Raw genomic sequence first — 19,693 nt, 5'->3', positions numbered from 1 at the left:
AACAGAGCTTTCTTTTGGTGGTATTTGATCACCTGTGCGATTTTTATTTTTTGTGCTATAAACAAAAAAAGAGCGACAATTCTGAAAAAAATCAATATTTTTCACATTCTGCTATATATAACATTTTCAAAAATGTAAAAATCGAAATTTTCTAACATTTTAGGCCAATTTGTTTTCTGCTACATATTTTTGGTAAAAAAAAATCGCAGTAAGCGTATTTTGATTGGTTTGCGCAAAAGTTATCGCGTCTACTAACTACGGGAAAGATTTATGTCATTTTTGTTTTTTTTATGTTTTTTTTTACTAGTAATGGAAGTGTTCTGCGATTTTTTGCGGGACTGCGACATTGTGGCGGACAGATCGGACCCCTTAGTGACATTTTTGACACTTTTGGGGGGACCAGTGACATTACTACAGTAATCAGTGCTAAAAATATGCACTGTTACTGTACTAATAACACTGGCAGGGAAGGGGTTAACATTGTGGGTTATCATTGGGTTAAATGTGAGCCTAGGGGAGGGATTTTAACTGTGGGGGGGTGTGGCTTTTGAAATGATCATAGAGACCTGTGATCCTATATAGAAGGATCACAGGGGCTCTGTGATCATTCCAGGGAGAAGAAGGGTCAAATGTTTTTACAACAGGCGACCGTTCTTCTTTCTCAGCGGGGAGCGATCGCGGGTGTCAGGCTGCAATCAGAGCCACCTGACCCATGCATCGGCTTCCTCGCTGCCAAGTGGGGGCGGGAGCGGACCGCCGGCGGTGCGCGCTCGCCCCCTAGCTGCAGGCGTGCGACTGACGTAGGTCCATGTCGGTTTGCGCAGGAGAGCCGCACTACCGCAGTAAAAAGGCGGCGTGTGGTCCAGAAGAGTTTAATAGCAAATATACAAAGTTACCAACACATATGTAAAAACATTCACAGCTTATGCACAGTATTCTGCAGGTGATGGAACATCGTTGCAAAAGAACCACTTCAGGCCGACGCGTTTCAGGTGCAAGCACACCTTTCATCAGGGGTATTGATTGTAAGGGTTGTGTCGTTTCATACATTCATTTCATAAATATGTTCTCATGTAAGTTGAATCTGATTAATGAGCGCCTCCTCAGCTACAGAACCACTTGCCGACCGCGGCGGCGCGCTCCCACCCCCACCAGGCAGCGGGGATGATGATCCATGGACTGGCGGCCACGATTTCCACTGGGCACCCACGATCGCTCCATGGTGAGAGAGAAGGATGGTCTGCTGTTGTAAACACAGCTGACCGTTCTTCTCCCTGGAATGATCACAGAGCGCCTGTGATCCTTCAATATAGGATCAGAGTTCTCTGTGGTCATTTCACACCCCATAGGCTTACATTTAACCCTTTGATCGCCCCTGGGTTAAGCCCTTCCCTGCCAGTTTCATTATTACAGTAACCGTGCATATTTTTAGCACTGATTACTGTAGTAAGGTCACTGGTCCCCCCCAAAAGTGTCAAACATGTCAGTTAGGGGTCCGATCTGTCCGCCGCAATGTCGCAATCCCATTAAAAATCTCAGATCGTTGCCATTACTAGTAAAAAAAAAAATTACATAAATCTTTACCGTAGTTAGTAAATGCAATAACTTTTGTGCAAACTAATCAAAATACGCTTATTGCCATTTTTTTTTTTTTTACCAAAAATGTGTAGCAGAATACAAATTGGCCTAAAATGATGAAAAATTTAGATTTTTACATTTATTTTTTTTGGGGGGGGGGAATGTTATAAAGAAAGCTCTATTTGTCGGAAAAAAAGAACATCAATTTTATTTGGGTACAGCGTCACACGATCACGCAATTGTCAGTTAAATTAACGCAGTGCCCAATCACACAAAATGGCCTGGTCATTAATGGGGAAAACCTTCCGGTCCAGAACTGGTTAATAAGATTCAACTTACATGAGAACATATATATGTGACTGGAGGGACCTCAGGACGGCTTCTTTTGCCTACCGATTCCCTTGTCAATGGCATATCTCTAAAATTAAGATTCTGCAATAGTGTATGAAACTACACAACCTCCCAATCAATAGCCCTGATGAAAGGTGTGCTTGCACCTGAAACACGTCGGGTCTGAAGTGGTTCTTTTGCAAGGAAGTTCCATCACCTGTAGGGTGTTTTGTGCATGAGCCGTGAATGTTTTTACATATGTGTTTTTATACTTGCTATTAAATTGATTGTTGAGAGAAACATGTTATGCTTATTATCATGAACAAATCAATGTATACTTATATACGTTTTTGGATGTGTGGTTGCCCTTATAGTCCCACCCCCAGGGGGTTCTGCTATTTTCTCTGGTTTTGTTATTTGATCAATGTGTGATTCTTTCAAAAAGATTGAATCCAAAAACGATTAAATGGCCGTAACTTCTCTTCCAATCGATTTTGAGTCCTTTCACAAAAGCAAAGCTGACCCTCTCTGTTCTGGGTTCGTGCAGGCAGCGCATGCATGCAACGTGACGTCAGTACGTGCTGTGACGTCACGTGCCAAGCCTCTATGCACGAGGCCTCAAATCTCCTCAATTTGCTTGCCCCAGGCTCCCCCTCTCCTGGAATGAGAGCACCGAGGACAGTGGTCTGCGCGGCTGCTGATGTCAGTCACCGCGCAAGCCGCGACTTGTGAATATTTATTTTTAGAGGTGAAAAATAAGCCGCTTTTAACAGTTTTTAGAGCGCTAATCGCCGCTCAGGTGACCCGCCGCCTCTCCCCTCCTCTTGGCCTTTCTTCCCCCCCCTCCTCCCGACTGACATCAGCGGGAAATCCTCAGCCCCACCCCCTGCAGACAGCTGTCAGCTTACCAGTTTTCAGAGTGCTAATCGCTGCTCACATGACCCGCCGCCTCTCCCCTCCTCTAAGACTCTCTTCCTCCCCTCCTCCCGACTGACATCAACGGGAGATCCTCAGCCCCGCCTCCTGCAGACAGCTGTCAGCTTACCAGTTTTTAGAGCGCTAATCGCCGCTCACATGACCCGCCGCCTCTCCCCTCCTCTTGGCCTCTCTTCCTCCCCTACTCCCGACTGACATCAGCGGGAAATCCTCAGCCCCGCCCGCTGCAGGCAGCTTTCAGACAGGGAGAGGAGAGAGCTGGCGGGTCACGTGAGCGGTGATCGGCACTCTGAAAACTGGTAAAGAACGGCTTATTTTTTTAAAACACACACTGACAGAGGGGCACGAGCACAAAGGATTATTAAACAGACCAGACAGGATAGAATTAAAGTGGCTTAACAACCACTTTAAGAGCCCATTCAGACTAGCGCGACTTGTCAGGCGACTTGTCAGCCTGACCAGTCGCGCTCGGTCGCGGTCCATTGAGTAGCACAGGACCCGTTCTAATAGGAGCGACACAAGTCGCTTCAACTTAGAAAAAGAGTCCTGTACTACTTTGGGGCGACCTGGAGCGACTTGCATAGACTTCCATTATGTGAAGTCTCTGCAAGTCACCCCCCAAAGTCGTGTCGCGCTAGTCTGAATGGGCTCTAAAGGGGGAAAGCTGAGATTCCGGGGGGGGGGGGCACTTGCCCCCCCCCCCCCATGCGGAAGCCCATGGTGGCAGCACCCGAGAGCTGATACAAAAAACGGCTCCAGGTGTCAACACCGCTGAAACCCTGGACAGGTGAGTTCTAATATTTAAAAGTCAACAGCTGCAGTATTTGTAGCTGCTGAGTTTTAATTTTTTTTTCCTGGGGGGCGGAACTAAATTTAAATTGTCAGCAAATTTGATTTCCAGCTTCTTTAAAAAAAAAAAACAGTGCAGAGACCCCTCCAAATGTCCCCCGAAATACATAACTGCTATGCATTTTGGGGGACCTTTGGAGGGGTCTGTATGCCTTTTTTTTTTTTTTTTAAATAGAAGCCAAAAGGGAAATGTCATTTACCAGCAATTTAAAACCATTTTTCTTTGTAAATGTCAGAGCTTTTAAAAAAAAATAAATCACTGCTCCCGGTCAAAACTGAATTTTCTTTAAAAAAAAAAAAAAAAAATCATACAGCCCACCCCTCTCCATGCACTTTCAATTTCTTTAAAAATGGCTCTTCTGCACTGGTAATTATCCAGCAGAGCAGGGCAGGGCAGGGCAGTGCCCACCCTCCTTAACCCAACCCCCCCCCCCCACTACCACCCCCATGCATTTATTTTCATAGCAATGAGCCTAAAATATGGCAGTTTAATTTGACAAATATGGCTCCCATTGGGTTTGGGTTTGTCATCTGGACTTCTTTGAAGTTCACAGAACCCTACCCAAACCATACCTCCATCCAATCCCCAATCTTAAGTAATTAACCGCTTGCCGACCGCCGCATTACTATTTACGTCGGCGGTCAGCCCCTCACAGGCAGAGCGTCGTAGGGCTATGTCGCTAGCCTGTGAGGCTCTAGGGAGCGAGCGCACGCCGCCGGAGGCACGCTCCCGCGCGGTCAACGAACCCCCCCCGCGCATGTTCCCGGTAGACCCGATGTCCGCTGGTCACTCGCGATCGTCCGTTACACCGGAAGAAAGGCAGGCGGCTGATGTAAACAAGCCGCCTGTCATTCTCCCCTGTGTAAGAATGGAGATCACACGGTTCTACTATGTAGGACCGTTGATCTCTGTTCTTACACTAGTAGCCACAGTCAATCACAGTTAGAAACACGCCCCTAGGACACACTTAACCCCTCCCTCTCCAATAAAGTTAACTCCTTCACTGCCAGTGTCATTTTTACAGTAACAGTGCATATGTATAGCCCTGATTACTGTAGTAATGTCACTGGTAACCCCAAAACTGTCAAAAATGTCAGTCAAGGGTCCGATTTGTCCGCTGCAATGTCGCAGTCCCACAAAAAAAAATCGCAGATCGCCGCCATTACGCTTTAAAAAAAAACAAACAAAAATGACAAAAATCTTTCCCTTTGTTAGTAAACGCAATAACTTTTGCGCAAACCAATCAAAATACGTTTTTTGCGATTTTTTTTTTTTTTTACCAAAAATATGGTAAAAAAAAATTGGCCCAAAATGTTAAAAAACTTTGATTTTTACATTTTTTTGGGGGGGAATTTCATATAAAAAAATGTGAAAAATATTGTTATTTTTGCAAAATTTACGCTCTTTTTTTGTTTATAGCGCATGATCAAAAAATCGCACAGGTGATCAAATACCACCAAAAGAAAGCTCTATTTGTGGGAAAAAAAGGACGCCAAATTCGTTTTGGTACAGTGTCGCACGACCGCGCAATTGTCCATTAAAAGTCACGCAGTGCCGAATCGCAAAATAGGCCCTGGTCAGGAAGGGAGTAAAATCTTCCAGGGCTTAAGTGGTTAAAATTTACTTCCCCATGTGTGACGTATTGATCAAATGAGTTGTTGATTATAGATCAATCATTCCAGAAGAGATCGACTGGAAGAGAAATCGATCATTTATTCAAATGTGTATGGCCACCTTTTAATATGTGCCATCCGATGTGTCTGATACAGTTCAGGAAGCCAGCCAATCGTAATCAGCAGGAACAGCAGACTGGACAGATCTGACTGCATGTGTGCCAGGAAATCACAGGACGAGTGACTTGGCTGCATCTTTAATTGCTTCATTGTCTAACGTTGTTCCTTTTTTTTTTTTTTTATTTTCCAACCAGTCGAAGAAAGATGAAGTACAGACTGGAGGAGACAAAGTAAGTACGGATTGTTCTGAGCTCGGCCCAAAGCTGGCCATACACCAGTAAAATTTTATTTAAATGTTCGTATGGAAATTTTAAAAGATCAGAGCATTCGATCTTGCTGTCAGTCAACCGATTTCATTTGAAAGTCCTTAAAATTTCATCCAGACCCGATACTTGAATGAAATCCCAGGCATTAAACAGGAGATTTGCATTATAATCTGTACAATGTTCCCCAAAGGAAAACAAAATTCATCATTGGAAAGTAATTCATTTAAGAAAAATTTTCCATCCTGATTCTTTGACTACGGTCAAAAATAATCATTGATTTGACCCTGCTGATCATTAGAAAATCAAACAAATGTTCTTGAAGCCAACCAAATTCTACTAGCGTATGGCCAGTTTAACCATTTCCATCTGTTTGCTGACATGTTAAAGTGTATGTAATTCCAAATAATAAAGTTGCGTAAATAGTTATCTTTATGCTTTATAAAAGCTTTTTTATTTATTTTTTATTTTTTTTATTTTATAAATGCCTGTGGGCTCATTTATTAAGTGACCACCTGTATCTGCAGCACAGTGGTCACCAAGTGCTTGCATCCAATACACTGCAGTCAACGGATACCTTCTTTCTGTAACTTTACTGGATAGCTTGGCATCTTACAGTTACATAGTGCCCCATCACTGGTGTCAGTGGGAGGAATAGTGCCCCGCCCCCATCACTGGTGTTAGTGGGAGCAATAGTGTCCCATCACTGGTGTTAGTGGGAGGAATAGTGTCCCATCACTGGTGTTAGTGGGAGGAATAGTGTCCCATCACTGGTGTTAGTGGGAGGAATAGTGTCCCATCACTGGTGTTAGTGGGAGAAATAGTGCCCCATCACTGGTGTTAGTTGGAGGAATAGTGCCCCATCATTGGTGTCAGTGGGAGGAATAGTGCCCCATCATTGGTGTCAGTGAGAGGAATAGTGCCCCATCATTGGTGTCAGTGGGAGGAATAGTGCCCCATCATTGGTGTCAGTGGGAAGAATAGTGGCCCATCATTGGTGTCAGTGGGAGGAATAGTGCCCCATCACTGGTGTTAGTGGGAGGAATAGTGCCTCATCATTGATGTCGGTGGGGAGAATAGTGCCCCATCACTGGTGTAAGTGAGAGGAATATAGCCCCATCATTGGTGTCAGTAAGAGGAATATAGCCCCATCATTGGTGTCAGTGGGAGGAATAGTGCCCCATCATTGGTGTCAGTGGGAGGAATAGTCTCCCCTTATTGGTGTCAGTGGGAGGAATAGTACCCCATCATTGGTGTCAGTGAGAGGAATAGTGCCCCAGCATTGGTGTCAGTGGGAGAAATAGTGCCCCATCATTGGTGTCAGTGAGAGGAATAGTGCCCCATCATTGGTATCAGTGGGTGGAATATTGTCCCATCACTGGTATCAGTGGGAGGAATAGTGCCCCCTCATTGGTGTCAGTGAGAGGAATAGTGCCCCATCATTGGTGTCAGTGGGAGGAATAGTGCCCCATCACTGGTGTCAGTGAGAGGAATGGTGCCTAATGTTTGGTGTCAGTAGGATAAATAGTGCCCCATCATTGGTGTCAGTGGGAGGAATAGTGCCTGCTCATTGGTGCCAGTGAGAGGAATAGTGCCCCATTATTGTGTCAGTGGGAGGAATAGTGCTCCAATTATTGTCAGTAAGAGGAATAGTGCCCCATTATTGTGTCAGTGGGAGGAATAGTGCTCCAATTATTGTCAGTGGGAGGAATAGTGCTCCAATTATTGTCAGTGGGAGGAATAGTGCTCCAATTATTGTCAGTGAGAGGAATAGTGCTCCTTGGGCAGATAAAAGCGAGCAAAGGTCTACATCTGGCCAGGGGGCCACAGCTTGGAGAACACTGTTATAAAGCACTGCAGTGGTCACATTTTCCATCTTTTTTTTTTATTTTAAAAGTTGACTTTAATGCAAGAGGGATAACGGCCCCCCGGGATCTCACGCCCCAGTCTGTAATCACTAATAACTTTTGGATGTCTCCTTCCAAAATCAGCTAGATATGACTCCTGTGAATTCTGCAGACCTGTTCCCACAGAGAGAAATCCCTCGTTCAGCTAAGTTCAGTAGAATAGCGACCCCAACCCTGCCAATTTGTTTTCTGTTACATATTTTTGGTAAAAAAAATCACAATAAGCGTATTTTGATTGATTTGCGCAAAAGTTATTGTGTTTACTAACTACGGGAAAGATTTGTAATTTTTATTTTTTTTTACTAGTAATGGCGGCGATCTGCGATTTTTTTTTTTTTGCGGGACTGCGACATTGTGGCGGACAGATCAGACCCCTAACTGACATTTTTTGCACTTTTGGGGGGACCAGTGACATTACTACAGTAATCAGTGCTATAAATATGCACTGTTACTGTAATAATGACACTGGCAGGGAAGGGGTAAACACTTTTGGTGATCAAGGGGTTAAATGTATGCCTCATGCTTACTGACATGTGTGGGGGGAGGGGACTGTGTGACACAGACACAGATCGCAGGTTCAGCTGTGCTGAATCCTGTAATCTGTCCCTGCCTGTCACAGAGGAGATCCGCCCGCTTTGTTTACACAAGCTGGCGGAGTTCCTCACTCTGTTCCCAACGATCGAGGAAGAGCGGCTGGCCTCTCCTCCCTCTCCTCCCCTGGCCCGACTCCCGCTGCGTGCGCCGCCGAGAGGGGGCGGGGTCCAGTGACGTAGGTTTACGTCGTTGGACCCAGGAGAGCCACTCTGCCGCAGTAGGCTCAAAGTGAGCGGTCGGCAAGTGGTTAAACCTCTAACTGTAAAACCACATTATTATTATTTATTTTGCTTTTTTATTTTATTTTGACACCTTCCCTTTCAATTTTTTATTCTTTTTTTATCATTTTTATTGTTCTCACATGGAGATTAAATATCCCCCATGACAGCAATAGGTAGTGACAGGTACTGTTTATTAAACTAAATTGGGGTCTATTAGATTCTTGATCTCTCCTCTGCCTTTAAAGCATCTGACCACACCAAGATTGGTGTGATAAGATGCTTTCCCAATTTCCCAATGTCGCTGTTTATATCTGGCGAAACAGAAGTCATGAAATGCTCATAGCTTCCGGTATCTTAGGCCATAGAGATGATTGGAGCCATTCTGGTCTCCAATCAGCTCCATGGTCAGCTGCCGGAACCACCGGCTGCAGTCTCGGGTTACCCGGTGGGACAGGAGAGCCGGAGAAAACCGTAGAAAGCGGCAGGGTGGGGGGAGTCCCCTCCCACTGGTTGTAAAAGCAGTCTAGCGGCTAATTATCCACTAGGATTGCTTTTACATGAAAGCCGACCACTGACTGTAAAAAACTATACCAAAGATGATCCCTAAATCTGAAGGCATCATCCTGGTATGACCACTCAAGAGTTCAGCAAGGTACCAGTAGGTTGCTGGTCCTTGTTGGGTTCTTTTATTTTTCATGCAGCCTGTGGGCTGAACGAAGAAAGAGAACCTAACAGACTCCTTCATTTACATTGATCATAGGTGCAGAAATCTCTGCCAGAAAGTGTGTGGTATGCCCACCATTAGACCTCCCAGCATCCACCCACTTCTAGAGATAGGCCTACATGCAATGTTCTTTTTTTTCGTGCAGCCCATGGGCTGAAGGAAAACAAAAAGAACATAGCAAATTCCTCCATTCGCATCAATCGATGTGAATAAAGAAATCTCTGCCAAGAAAAGTGTTAAAAAATATATGGCAAAGGAGATCCGTTCTCTGTGTCCACCCCATCCCCTATGCTTCGCCATATATGCTCTTATTTTTAACTGCAGTGGTGAAATCGCCTCCTACAGCGCTGCAATCATTTATTTATGTATATGCTGAGAGCAAACGCTGTTGCTGTCAGAATAAACAAACCAGTGCTGCAGCTGATGGGCATACCTGCAAAGCAAACAATGGCTAACAATAACACACAGTAACAATAAAACATTACAATATAATTGTATACAGTGCAGTAAAACAGAAGAATGGTGGTATCTGCAAAGAAAACAAAGGTTAACAATGAAAAACAGTAACAATAAAACATTACAGTATTAACAGTATAATATAAAGTATAGTAAAACAGTAAGAACAGAACATTAACTCAATAAAACTACAACTATTTTTGGCTTTTTTTATTATTTTTTTACATTTTTTTTTGTAACTGTAAAAAAAACTTTAAACGTTCCAGCAGAGGCGTAACTAGAACCTTCAGGGCCCCGGTGCAAGAAACCATGAAGGGCCCCCCGGACCCCTGGCCGGGGCCCTTCCCTTCAAGCCCTGGACTCTTCCCACTGATCCTGGGGCCCTTTACTCTTGTTGCGGGGCCCTTTATTACGGTTCAGCAGCGGGACCCTTTCACAAGTTCTGCAGGGGGCCCTCTTCCTGCCATCTTGGGGCCTCCCCTTGGCGGTGGAATGTCAGAGCCCAGTCACAAGTGTGACCTTTGCGATCCTGGAAGTTCACCCACTGGTGTCAGTATTTTTTATTTTTTGGTATTTTAATTGTATTATTTTTTATCATTTTATTTTATTTTTTTACAATGTGACTGACTATGTCCATTCAGAAAAGGAAGGAGCTGGTAAATTACATATTTACCGACCCTTTCCTGGTTCTCTATTGTGACACATCCCCCGCAACAGCCGGCAGGAGAGGGAAGGGAGCAACATTAGGGGTGGGGGGGCAGCACAGTAGGGGGGGGGACTTGGGGGGGGGGGGACTAGGGAAGCACACAGGGGCCCAGAGACAGCAGAACACAAGTGAACTGGATAGGAGGAGTGGCGGGGGCAGCCTACAGAGGGACAGATCTCCTCCATTTTCCTCCTGCAGCTACAGGAGGAAAAAGGAGGACAGTGATTTCTCTACATGCTGCCCCCACCGCCCCTCCTATCCAGGTGTACAGGGGAGCCGCACAGGCCCCCTGGAGCATGGGGCCCGGTTGCAATTGCAACCCCTGCAACCCCTGTAGTTACGCCCCTGCGTTCCAGGCTAGGGTCCCTTTTAAAATGCGAGAGCCATCTAACATCTTTTTAGATGCTGTGTGAAAGTGTGCCCTAGACTGTGCCATGCTGTACCCTATACTAATACTCTACTCGTGTGTGGTAGCGATGGAAACAGTTCCTGATGCAGAGACCAGGTTGGCAAGGACAGGAGGGTCAAAAAAAAGTGGGTGTCACGCCTATATCCGTGTTTTCTACAGACACATGTTCTTTTGGGTGCTCTTTGGGTAGGGGTACCAGGGAGGACATCTGGAAAACGCCTCTCATCCACCCGGCTCACTGCATCTGGATTGTGAATTTGGGCCACAGCACCTTCTGGATACAGAAGGGCTGTGATGATCTCTTCCTGGAATTTTAGGAAGGATCCACCTCTTTGACGCTTTGTTTAGCACACAAGCATTCAGCAGAGCCAATTGGAATAAGTATAAAGACACTTTTTTGTACCAGCGTCTGGCCATTCGGGCAATTAAGTACGGTGCCATTATCTGGTCATTGAAGTCCACCCCTCCCATGTTAAGGTTGTATTCATGGACACGGAGGGGCTTCTTAACAACACCAGTCGCCGTTGTAATTTGGACTGTCTTATCTGCGTGAATTGAGGACAGAATGAAAACATTCTGTGGGTCCCTCCACTTCACTGCAAGCAATTTATTACACTTCAAGCAGGCTCTGTCTCTACGTCTAAGTGGAGAATCTACAAGCCGTTGGGGGAAGCCCCAGTGATATGGTCGCACCGTGCCCCATGCGCCAATCCCAAAATCAAAAAGGTGACTGAAAAGTGTCACGTTTGTATAGAAGTTGTCCACGTACACTGTAAATGGTACCCCTTTCCAAATAAGGGTTACACCAAGTCCCAAACAATCTTGCCACTGTAGCCTGGGCAGTTGGGGGTCTCCGTGCACTGGTGCACAGTCATGTTGGAACAGGAAGGGGCCATCCCCAAACTGTTCCCACAAAGTTGGGAGCATGCAATTGTCCATAATGTCTTGGTATGCCTAAGAGTTCCCTTCACTGGAACTAAGGGGCCAAACCCAACCCCTGAAAAACAACCCCCCACCATAATCCCCCCTCCACCAAATAAATAGACCAGTGCACAAAGCAAGGTCCATAAAGACATGGATGAGTGAGTTTGGGGTGGAGGAACTTGACTGACCTCAACCTGATAGAACACCTTTGGGATGAATCAGAGTGGCAACTGTGAGCCAGGCCTTCTCATCCCACCACAGTGCCTGACCTCACAAACGCGCTTAACGTCAAACATTCCCATAAACACACTCCTAAACCTTGTGGACAGCCTTCCCAGAAGAGTTGAAGCTGTTATAGCTGCAAAGGGTGGGCCAACTCAATATTGAACCCTACTGACTAAGACTGGGATGCCAATTAAATTTCATGTGCGTGGAAAGGCAGGCGTCCCAATATTTTTGGTAATATAGTGTATATGCATGTGGCTGGCAGGAAGGGTTTCATGATCACAACGCTTCCTTGTGTCTTTTATATCTGCCCGGGGTTCAGATTTTTTACAGAGCAACTCAAACCTCAAAAAACTTTATCGCATGCAAACATGGGAAGCAGCCCTGGAGCACCCTTTATACACAGCCCTCCGGAATCCGGTACAAAGCCTGATTGTTCTGGAAGGTTCTGAAGATAAATTGTTGCAATAAATCCTGTAATGTATCAGTTATGAACAGAGAAGGACAACGATGAAAAGAACGATTATACTGCTTGGAAGGACGCGGTTACATAAGTGACATTTGTGCAAGGCGTCCCATCCACCATTCACTGCCTACCAATAATCACCCATTGTCCACAGTGAGCGGAGACCCCCCTCTGCTGTATATAACACAGGAACTAATATCCTAAATCTCACCTCCTCCCTCCCCTCCAGTCTTGCACAGTTCTACCGTCTCCTATCCTGGACTGAAACAGCTTCCTCTGATTTCACCGCACACTGTGAGCTTCTCATCAAGTTTTTTTTTTTTTTAAAGCCCGTAGCGTGTGAAACACACTCAAAAGACTTCACCCGGTGCATAAAAAGTACACACACACAAACGTGAACACACAAAAACTGCACAGGGTGTGCGAAAATGGTCTGGCCCCCGAAGAGGTTGGACCTATACCTTGATCCCCCGGGGGCGCAAGACTCCTGACAGGGACTGAGGTACTTCCTATGGTTTGCCTGGCAGAGACCTGGCAAACCCCGTTCTCCAGGGGGACTGCCGAAACAGCCCACCCCAAGTACTAAGTGGAGCTCCCCCGAAGGGAGACCCCATGAGAGAGGGCGAACTAAGCCAAAAGGCCATGTCCACCCCCTCCCAAGACTTTCAAGGTAGGCCCAGAGACCCACACCGTACTCGTCGTGCAGGAAAAGAAGAGTGAAAGTGAAGTGACACACCACAAAGAAAAATACACACAAACAAAAAGGTGGGGAAGGGGGAGTGGAGAGGTGAATTAGTGCCAATGTGAAAATACAAAGGCAGGCCTTCCGGCCGGAATAAAAATTCCTCTGGTCGAAGCCAAAAGGCCTTGCCCAAGAGGCAGGTGCTTAAAAAAGTGTGTAGGTGCAGTGACCATGGTGCCGAAAAACTCAAGGCGAGCTGCCCCTCAGCAGTGAGAATTAAGGCACTCCTGGGCTGCCACCCCAGGGGCACATACACTACGGGCTTTTTCTACCCCAGCCCTTCTCATCAAGTGCATTAGAAACTGGAGAAAGTCAGATAAAACTCACCTCATTTCCTGGCTGAAGGACGCCCAGCATCATCTTGCTCCCCAGCCCACCCGTTTCATTCATGGAGACTCAGCATCACATGCAGGTGTTACCTAGACTTGCTTTACATGCATCTACAGCCTGCACAGCAATGCCTGCATCCACCCCTCATGGCATTTTGGTATTTGCATAACTCCTCCCAAGAGCTGAACCACTGCTTGCATCAGGACTGAGGGATCTTAAGAGACTGAAGCAAAGGGGTGTGAGGTTTTTGGGAAGCTTTGTACAGCACCCTGCTAGCCCCTACCACCAACCAAAAAAAAAAAAAAAATTATATATGTATATATTTTTTTATTTTTTATTTAAACTACATATATCTTTTTAATTTCATTAGCATATTGATGTGTTGATGATGGGGAAAGGAGAAACAAAGAAAGACAAAATATAAGCAAATTAAATATGTATGTGTATATATATATATATATATATATATATATATATATATATATATATATATATATATATATATATAATCTATATATATATATATATTTTTTTTTTTTTATTTTTTTTTTTTTTCAATTTCATTAGCATGTTGATAAGGGGAAAAGGAGGAACCAAGAAAGGCAAAGTATAAGCAGAATAAATTTTACTGAATATATCATAAAACAACAAATAAAATAAAAAAAGATATATATATATATATATATATATATATATATATATATATATATAAAATGTTGTCATAACAATGTTGAGGAGGGGGAAAGGAGTAACCAAGAAAGCTAAAATATAAACAGATTAAATTTTATATATATATATATAAATATAAACTTATTTATTTTTTCATTAGCATATTAATGAGGGGGGAAAAGGAGAAACCAGGAAATCCAAAATATAAGCAGATTAAACTTTATTGAATATCTCATAAAACATCACATGGAAAAAAAAAATACTGCGTGTGTATGTATATATATATATATATATATATATATATATATATATATAATTTTTTATTTTTTTATAACAGTGTTGATGAGGAGGAAAGAGTAGTAACCAAGAAAGCTAAAATATAAAAAGATTAAACCTTATAGAATATATCATAAAGCAAATAAAACAAAAATAAAATATAATATATATTTATATATTACGCATACACATCTCTTGATTTTATTGGAGCTGAAAAAGACCCATCCCCAGGGGAAGGCATTTCCAAATACACAGCTGGCTTCCTGGTTATTTACCCCCTGAAGGACACAAGTGTAAAATTATGCAACGGAAAAGATTTTAAATTCTGTCTCATGTTTTACTGATAGCATTGTGAGTTATTAAAGGACTTGTCTTCAATTACAATATGAGCCTTTTAGGAAAAATTCAAATATTGTCGTCCTCATAAATTTTAGGATGGAGAAGGCTCACCAAGTATTGCCCCCTCTATGTGATCAGGGGACAGGAAGTCGACTGTGTGTACGAAAATGTCTTCCTCCAGGAACCAAAAGTTTATTGTAATTGTTTTCAGACTGTTTACATCTATCTATCTATCTATCTATCTATCTATCTATCTATCTATCTATCTATCTATCTATCTATCTATCTATCTATCATCATTACATGACATTTCCTCTTTTATATAATCCATATTCTAGTTTTGATGTACTGACACTTTTAGGAAGACTTTACTTTATTAAAAAGAAAAAATACTAAAAAATAATATTTTCAGGCCTAGAATCTTGCTAACCTCTAACCCCGTACTAACTACTAACCTTCCCTGTAGGTTGTACTAGATGAGCCTGTTGTGTCTGTGGCAGTGAACTCCGAGCAGTCGGCTCCAGAACAGGTAATAACGCAGGATGCTAAACCTTCCAATGTCCCACCGCAGATCACAGCCGCAGCCGATGACGGGAAAGGAGCCAAAGAAGCCCCCGCACGACCCCGGCTCTTCTGGAGGAAGGTCAGTAAGCTTCAAATGTTATATTCCAATCCATTGCTGTATTTCAACAAGGGTGGGGTATCAAATGGAGAAGATGGAGCACAACATTACACTGAAAAGAAATAAAATATTTTATTTGAATAATTAATGTTATATTAATGAAACACTATTTTATATTAAATTAATTAATGCTATATTACTTATTTACTATATTTTTTATATGTAAATATATTTGTATATACTGTATATGTAAAATCATAATATGATACACTGATTTATTGTATTTATATATATATTTTTTTATATAATATTTAATTTGCCAGAAAATCAGCCAAGTGATCTTGCAGTCTGTTTAAACAAACACAGCTTACATTATGTTTATACAAATAATACTATTAAAATTAATATGAATTAATTATAATTATAATAATTGGTTAGAATGAGATAGAAATTATTAGTGATTTCTTTGCTGTTGCCTTTTTTGGGGGGTTCGTTGGGAAGATTGCTCATCGCTTTCTGTCCAAGAGACGCAACAATAAAATAGAAGAAGTTTTGCCAAATTACAGTATTATTATACAAATTCAGCAAATAGAGCTTACATGATTAGTAGAAAAATAATAAAATACAATTTTTTTTTCATTTTGGAGAGGGAATGGTTAGAATGAATTAGTTATAGTGAACTAATTACGTTTATGAATGATCATTTTTTATAGTTATAATAAATTATAACTATGAATTACAATTTTTTTTAATTATGTATTATTAATAGAAGCAAAAAGAGGTTTGGGACTTTGTGTGAGGCGTGTGACCAAAAAATGAATATATAGCATATAAGCATAAAGTATGTATACAAACAAGATAAATATGAGATAAAATCAAAATATATTTTTATTTAAAAGCAGCAATTGGTAGCAATGTTGTATCATGATTAAAGCAATGTCTTTCCTATATCATCACAGGCCCTATGTGGCAACAGCTTGAACTGATTTGTAAGTAAGGAATTAATTATAACAGACATTGCTCTAAGTGGGCGTTGATTTTTTAGATACATTGCTATTGATATATACTTTTCGGTGGACAAAGGATTGTACCTTCTCCTGAAGAAGTGATTCTCACGAAACGCGTAGAGCATATTAGGATGCAATTCCCAGGATTTATCTACCACCATTTTTATGTCCGTCTTCATAACCATTTTCCATCATGAATTTATACCATTATGATTGTGGATGAATTCTATACCTTAAACATGTCCTGGATATATTGCACTATCCATGTATGTAATTATTTCATGAATTGCTTTAATCATGATACAACATTGCTACTTATTGCTGCCTATAAATAAAAATATATTTTGATTTTATCTCATATTTATCTTGTTTGTATACATACTATGTATTATTAATAGTTAATTCAATAATAATTATGTATAATTATTTAATAATTTCATTAAAGTTATGGAATAATTATACAAAGTAAATATAATAATTGGTTAGAATGAATTAGGAATGGTTAGTGACTATTTTCTTTGCTGTGGCCTTTTTCGGGGGTTGGTTAGGAAAATTGCCCATCACTTTCTGTCCAGAGACACAACAGGTAATTAGTAGAAATTTTACCAAATTACATTATTATTTTACAAATTTAACATACTATATATATATATATATATATATATATATATATATATATATATATCTATATATCTAACATGATTAGTATATCTAAAACACATTTTTTTTTATTTTTGGAGAGGGAATGATTAGAATGAATCAGTTATAATGAACTAATTATATTTATAAATGATCATTTTTTTATAGTTATAATAAATGATAACTATGAACTACAATTTTTTTAATTATGTATTATTATTAGTTAATATAATAATAATTCTTATCTATAACTATAATACTTATATTAAGTTATTAATTAATTATAATTATAATAATTGGTTAGAATGAATTTGGAATGGATAGTGAATATTTTCTTGGCTGTTTGTGGGTTTGTTAGGAAAATTGCACATCACTTTCTGTCCAAGAGACAAAACAGGAAATTAGTAGAAATTTCACCAAATTACATTGTTATTTTACAAATGTAACATACTATGTATAACATGATTAGTATATCTAAAACACATTTTAGAGGGAATGATTAGAAAGATTAGAATGAATCAGTTTTAATGAACTAATTATATTTATGAATGATCATTTTTTATAGTTATAATGAATTAATTATAATTTTGAACTAAAATTTTTATAATTGTTTATTATTAATAGGTAATTAAATTATACATTATGTATAATTATAATACTTTTATTATAGTTATGAAATAGTTATGAAATTATTATAATAATTGGTTATAAAGAATTAGGAATGGTTAGTGACTATTTTCTTTGCTGTTGCCTTTTTTGGGCTCGTTGGGGAGATTGCACAAGAGACACGACAGGAAATTAGAAGAAAAATTTGTAAAAAAACAAAATTTTACCCTTACCTGTTCTATCCGAAAAAGAAAAAAAGTTGATTTAGAATAAGATTCCTTAAAGTCAGTTTTCCATTTAAACATTTTTTGTTTTACATCTATTTTTTACACCTAATCTTTGATTTTTACTTCAGTCTTTTAAAGGCGACCCCCAACCCAGTAAAATCCAAGAGGATGTAAGTTTAAATAGTTAGCATGTTTTTAGTAAGTAATGGTCATAAAAGGGAAATTCTGTCCTATCATTAATCAGTTGGTGATTTATAACAATTCTTTTTTATGAACACAATATGTGGACATTTGTAAACTATGAATATATATATATATATATATATATATATATATATATATATATATATATAACATTTTATTTGTTTCTTTTTTTTATTTGATGTTTTATCAGATATTCAATAAAGTTTAATTTGCTTATATCTTGGATTTCCTTGTTACTCCTTTTTTATAAATACAGTTTACAAATGTCCATATATTGTGTTCATAAAATAAAATAAATATAAAGGTCTGAAAATCACTCAGGAAAGGTTGCTAAAATATTTTAAATTAAAATACTTTTCACTTTTATGAAGTTAATTTAATCTTTGAATGTACACATTTATTAATGTGACATATTTTTCAAATTGTACAATAATCACATTTCTCATCTCTTTTTGTGAATAGTTTTATTGTAAATATTACACTTTATTTTTGTGCATCAGATATTGTAAACACAACTTCTCTTCCTTTTTGCCTATGGTCAAATCATTTTTTTAAAAATCAAATCAAATTATGTAGTTGACAATTTTATAAAATCAAAAGCGCCAGACTAGCTTTTTTTTTTTTTTTTTTAAAAGAATTGTTAAAATGCGATTTTATTTTTAAAGGAATCCTGTAATGAGAGAGATGTTATAGCATGAAACTGCTAACCTCCTTCTAAAAATGTTATTTTCCTTGTTGTCTGGCTTCAATATTGGTTAGTCTTGGTTGGAGTTATATTTAAATTCTTGTTCTGGGTCAGTAACTTAAATTTGCCCGGAGCCACTGGATTGGTTTGAAAGCCGGAGAATATTATTTGCAGGAGGGGTCGGACATAACAACCCTCACACTTGGAGGTGGGGTGTAAAAAAATAAAATTAAAGAAGAAATATAATATTTTGCTGTGCCTTTGGTTTTCAACAACCAATGAATTTCAGCATCTGCCACACTTTTGAGTATGTGGGATGCTTGGTCCCCCGCTGCACACTTTGGTTTCACCCACCAGCAATGTGTCCTATAGGGCTGACAAGTGAAACCACAGCATACAGAGGGGGACCGGGCTTCAGACTATCCCAGAAATGTGTGGAAGGTTAAGGAGTCTTTGGCTGGCGTAGCTGTTTGAGTGAGGGAAGGTTGGTGCAGTGTTTATCAACTCCGGTACTCAGAGCACACTAACAGGCCAGGTTTAGAAGATAACTGAAATACATCCCAGGTGATATCATTTGCTGCTCAGTGATTGCAGTATTCTAGTCTGGATCTCCCCAAGGTAATACTTAAAATCTGGCCTGTAAGTGTGCCCTGGGGACCGCAGTTGAGAAACACTGGGTTAGTGGCGTGCCAGATATTGTACTTTTTTTTTTTTTATATATATATATTTTTTTATTTTTTATTACAGAGTAGCTTTTAAATTGTGCTTAAGACAAATATATATTTTTTGTACACATTGTACAGGGTACAAGGTTGTAGATTGTGCTTTTTTCATAAGGCAGTTGGGACACATGCCTATTGCTCGATGCTTTTCTTAAATTTTTTTTTTTTTTTTTAAAAAGGACGTTAAAAACATTCTGCTTCCCCATGGGCCTTTTATAACTATACTAAATATATAGACACTGCGTTGTTTTACTCTTCTCGTGATGATTAGCCAACTGACATACAACATATGTTTGGCTGCTT

General features: G+C 40.4%; 1 protein-coding gene across 4 annotated transcripts in view; it reads left to right on the top strand.

Annotated features, from left to right (window-relative positions):
• BCAS1 (brain enriched myelin associated protein 1) overlaps positions 1-19,693 on the top strand; it is a 113,685-nt gene that overhangs the window by 57,916 nt on the left and 36,076 nt on the right. For all 4 annotated transcript variants that reach the window (XM_082272159.1, XM_082272157.1, XM_082272158.1 and 1 more), the window contains 2 exons: positions 5,622-5,657; positions 15,250-15,321. In XM_082272159.1, the coding sequence (XP_082128285.1) occupies positions 5,622-5,657; positions 15,250-15,321 (108 nt within the window). The remainder of the gene's footprint in view (positions 1-5,621; positions 5,658-15,249; positions 15,322-19,693) is intronic.

The sequence above is a fragment of the Pelophylax lessonae genome (assembly GCF_965119305.1).
Source record: "Pelophylax lessonae genome assembly, chromosome: 11".
In the NCBI taxonomy this organism is placed as follows: domain Eukaryota; kingdom Metazoa; phylum Chordata; class Amphibia; order Anura; family Ranidae; genus Pelophylax; species Pelophylax lessonae.
Note: the sequence above shows the minus strand (reverse complement) of the source record. Positions and strands in the feature narration are given on the sequence as shown.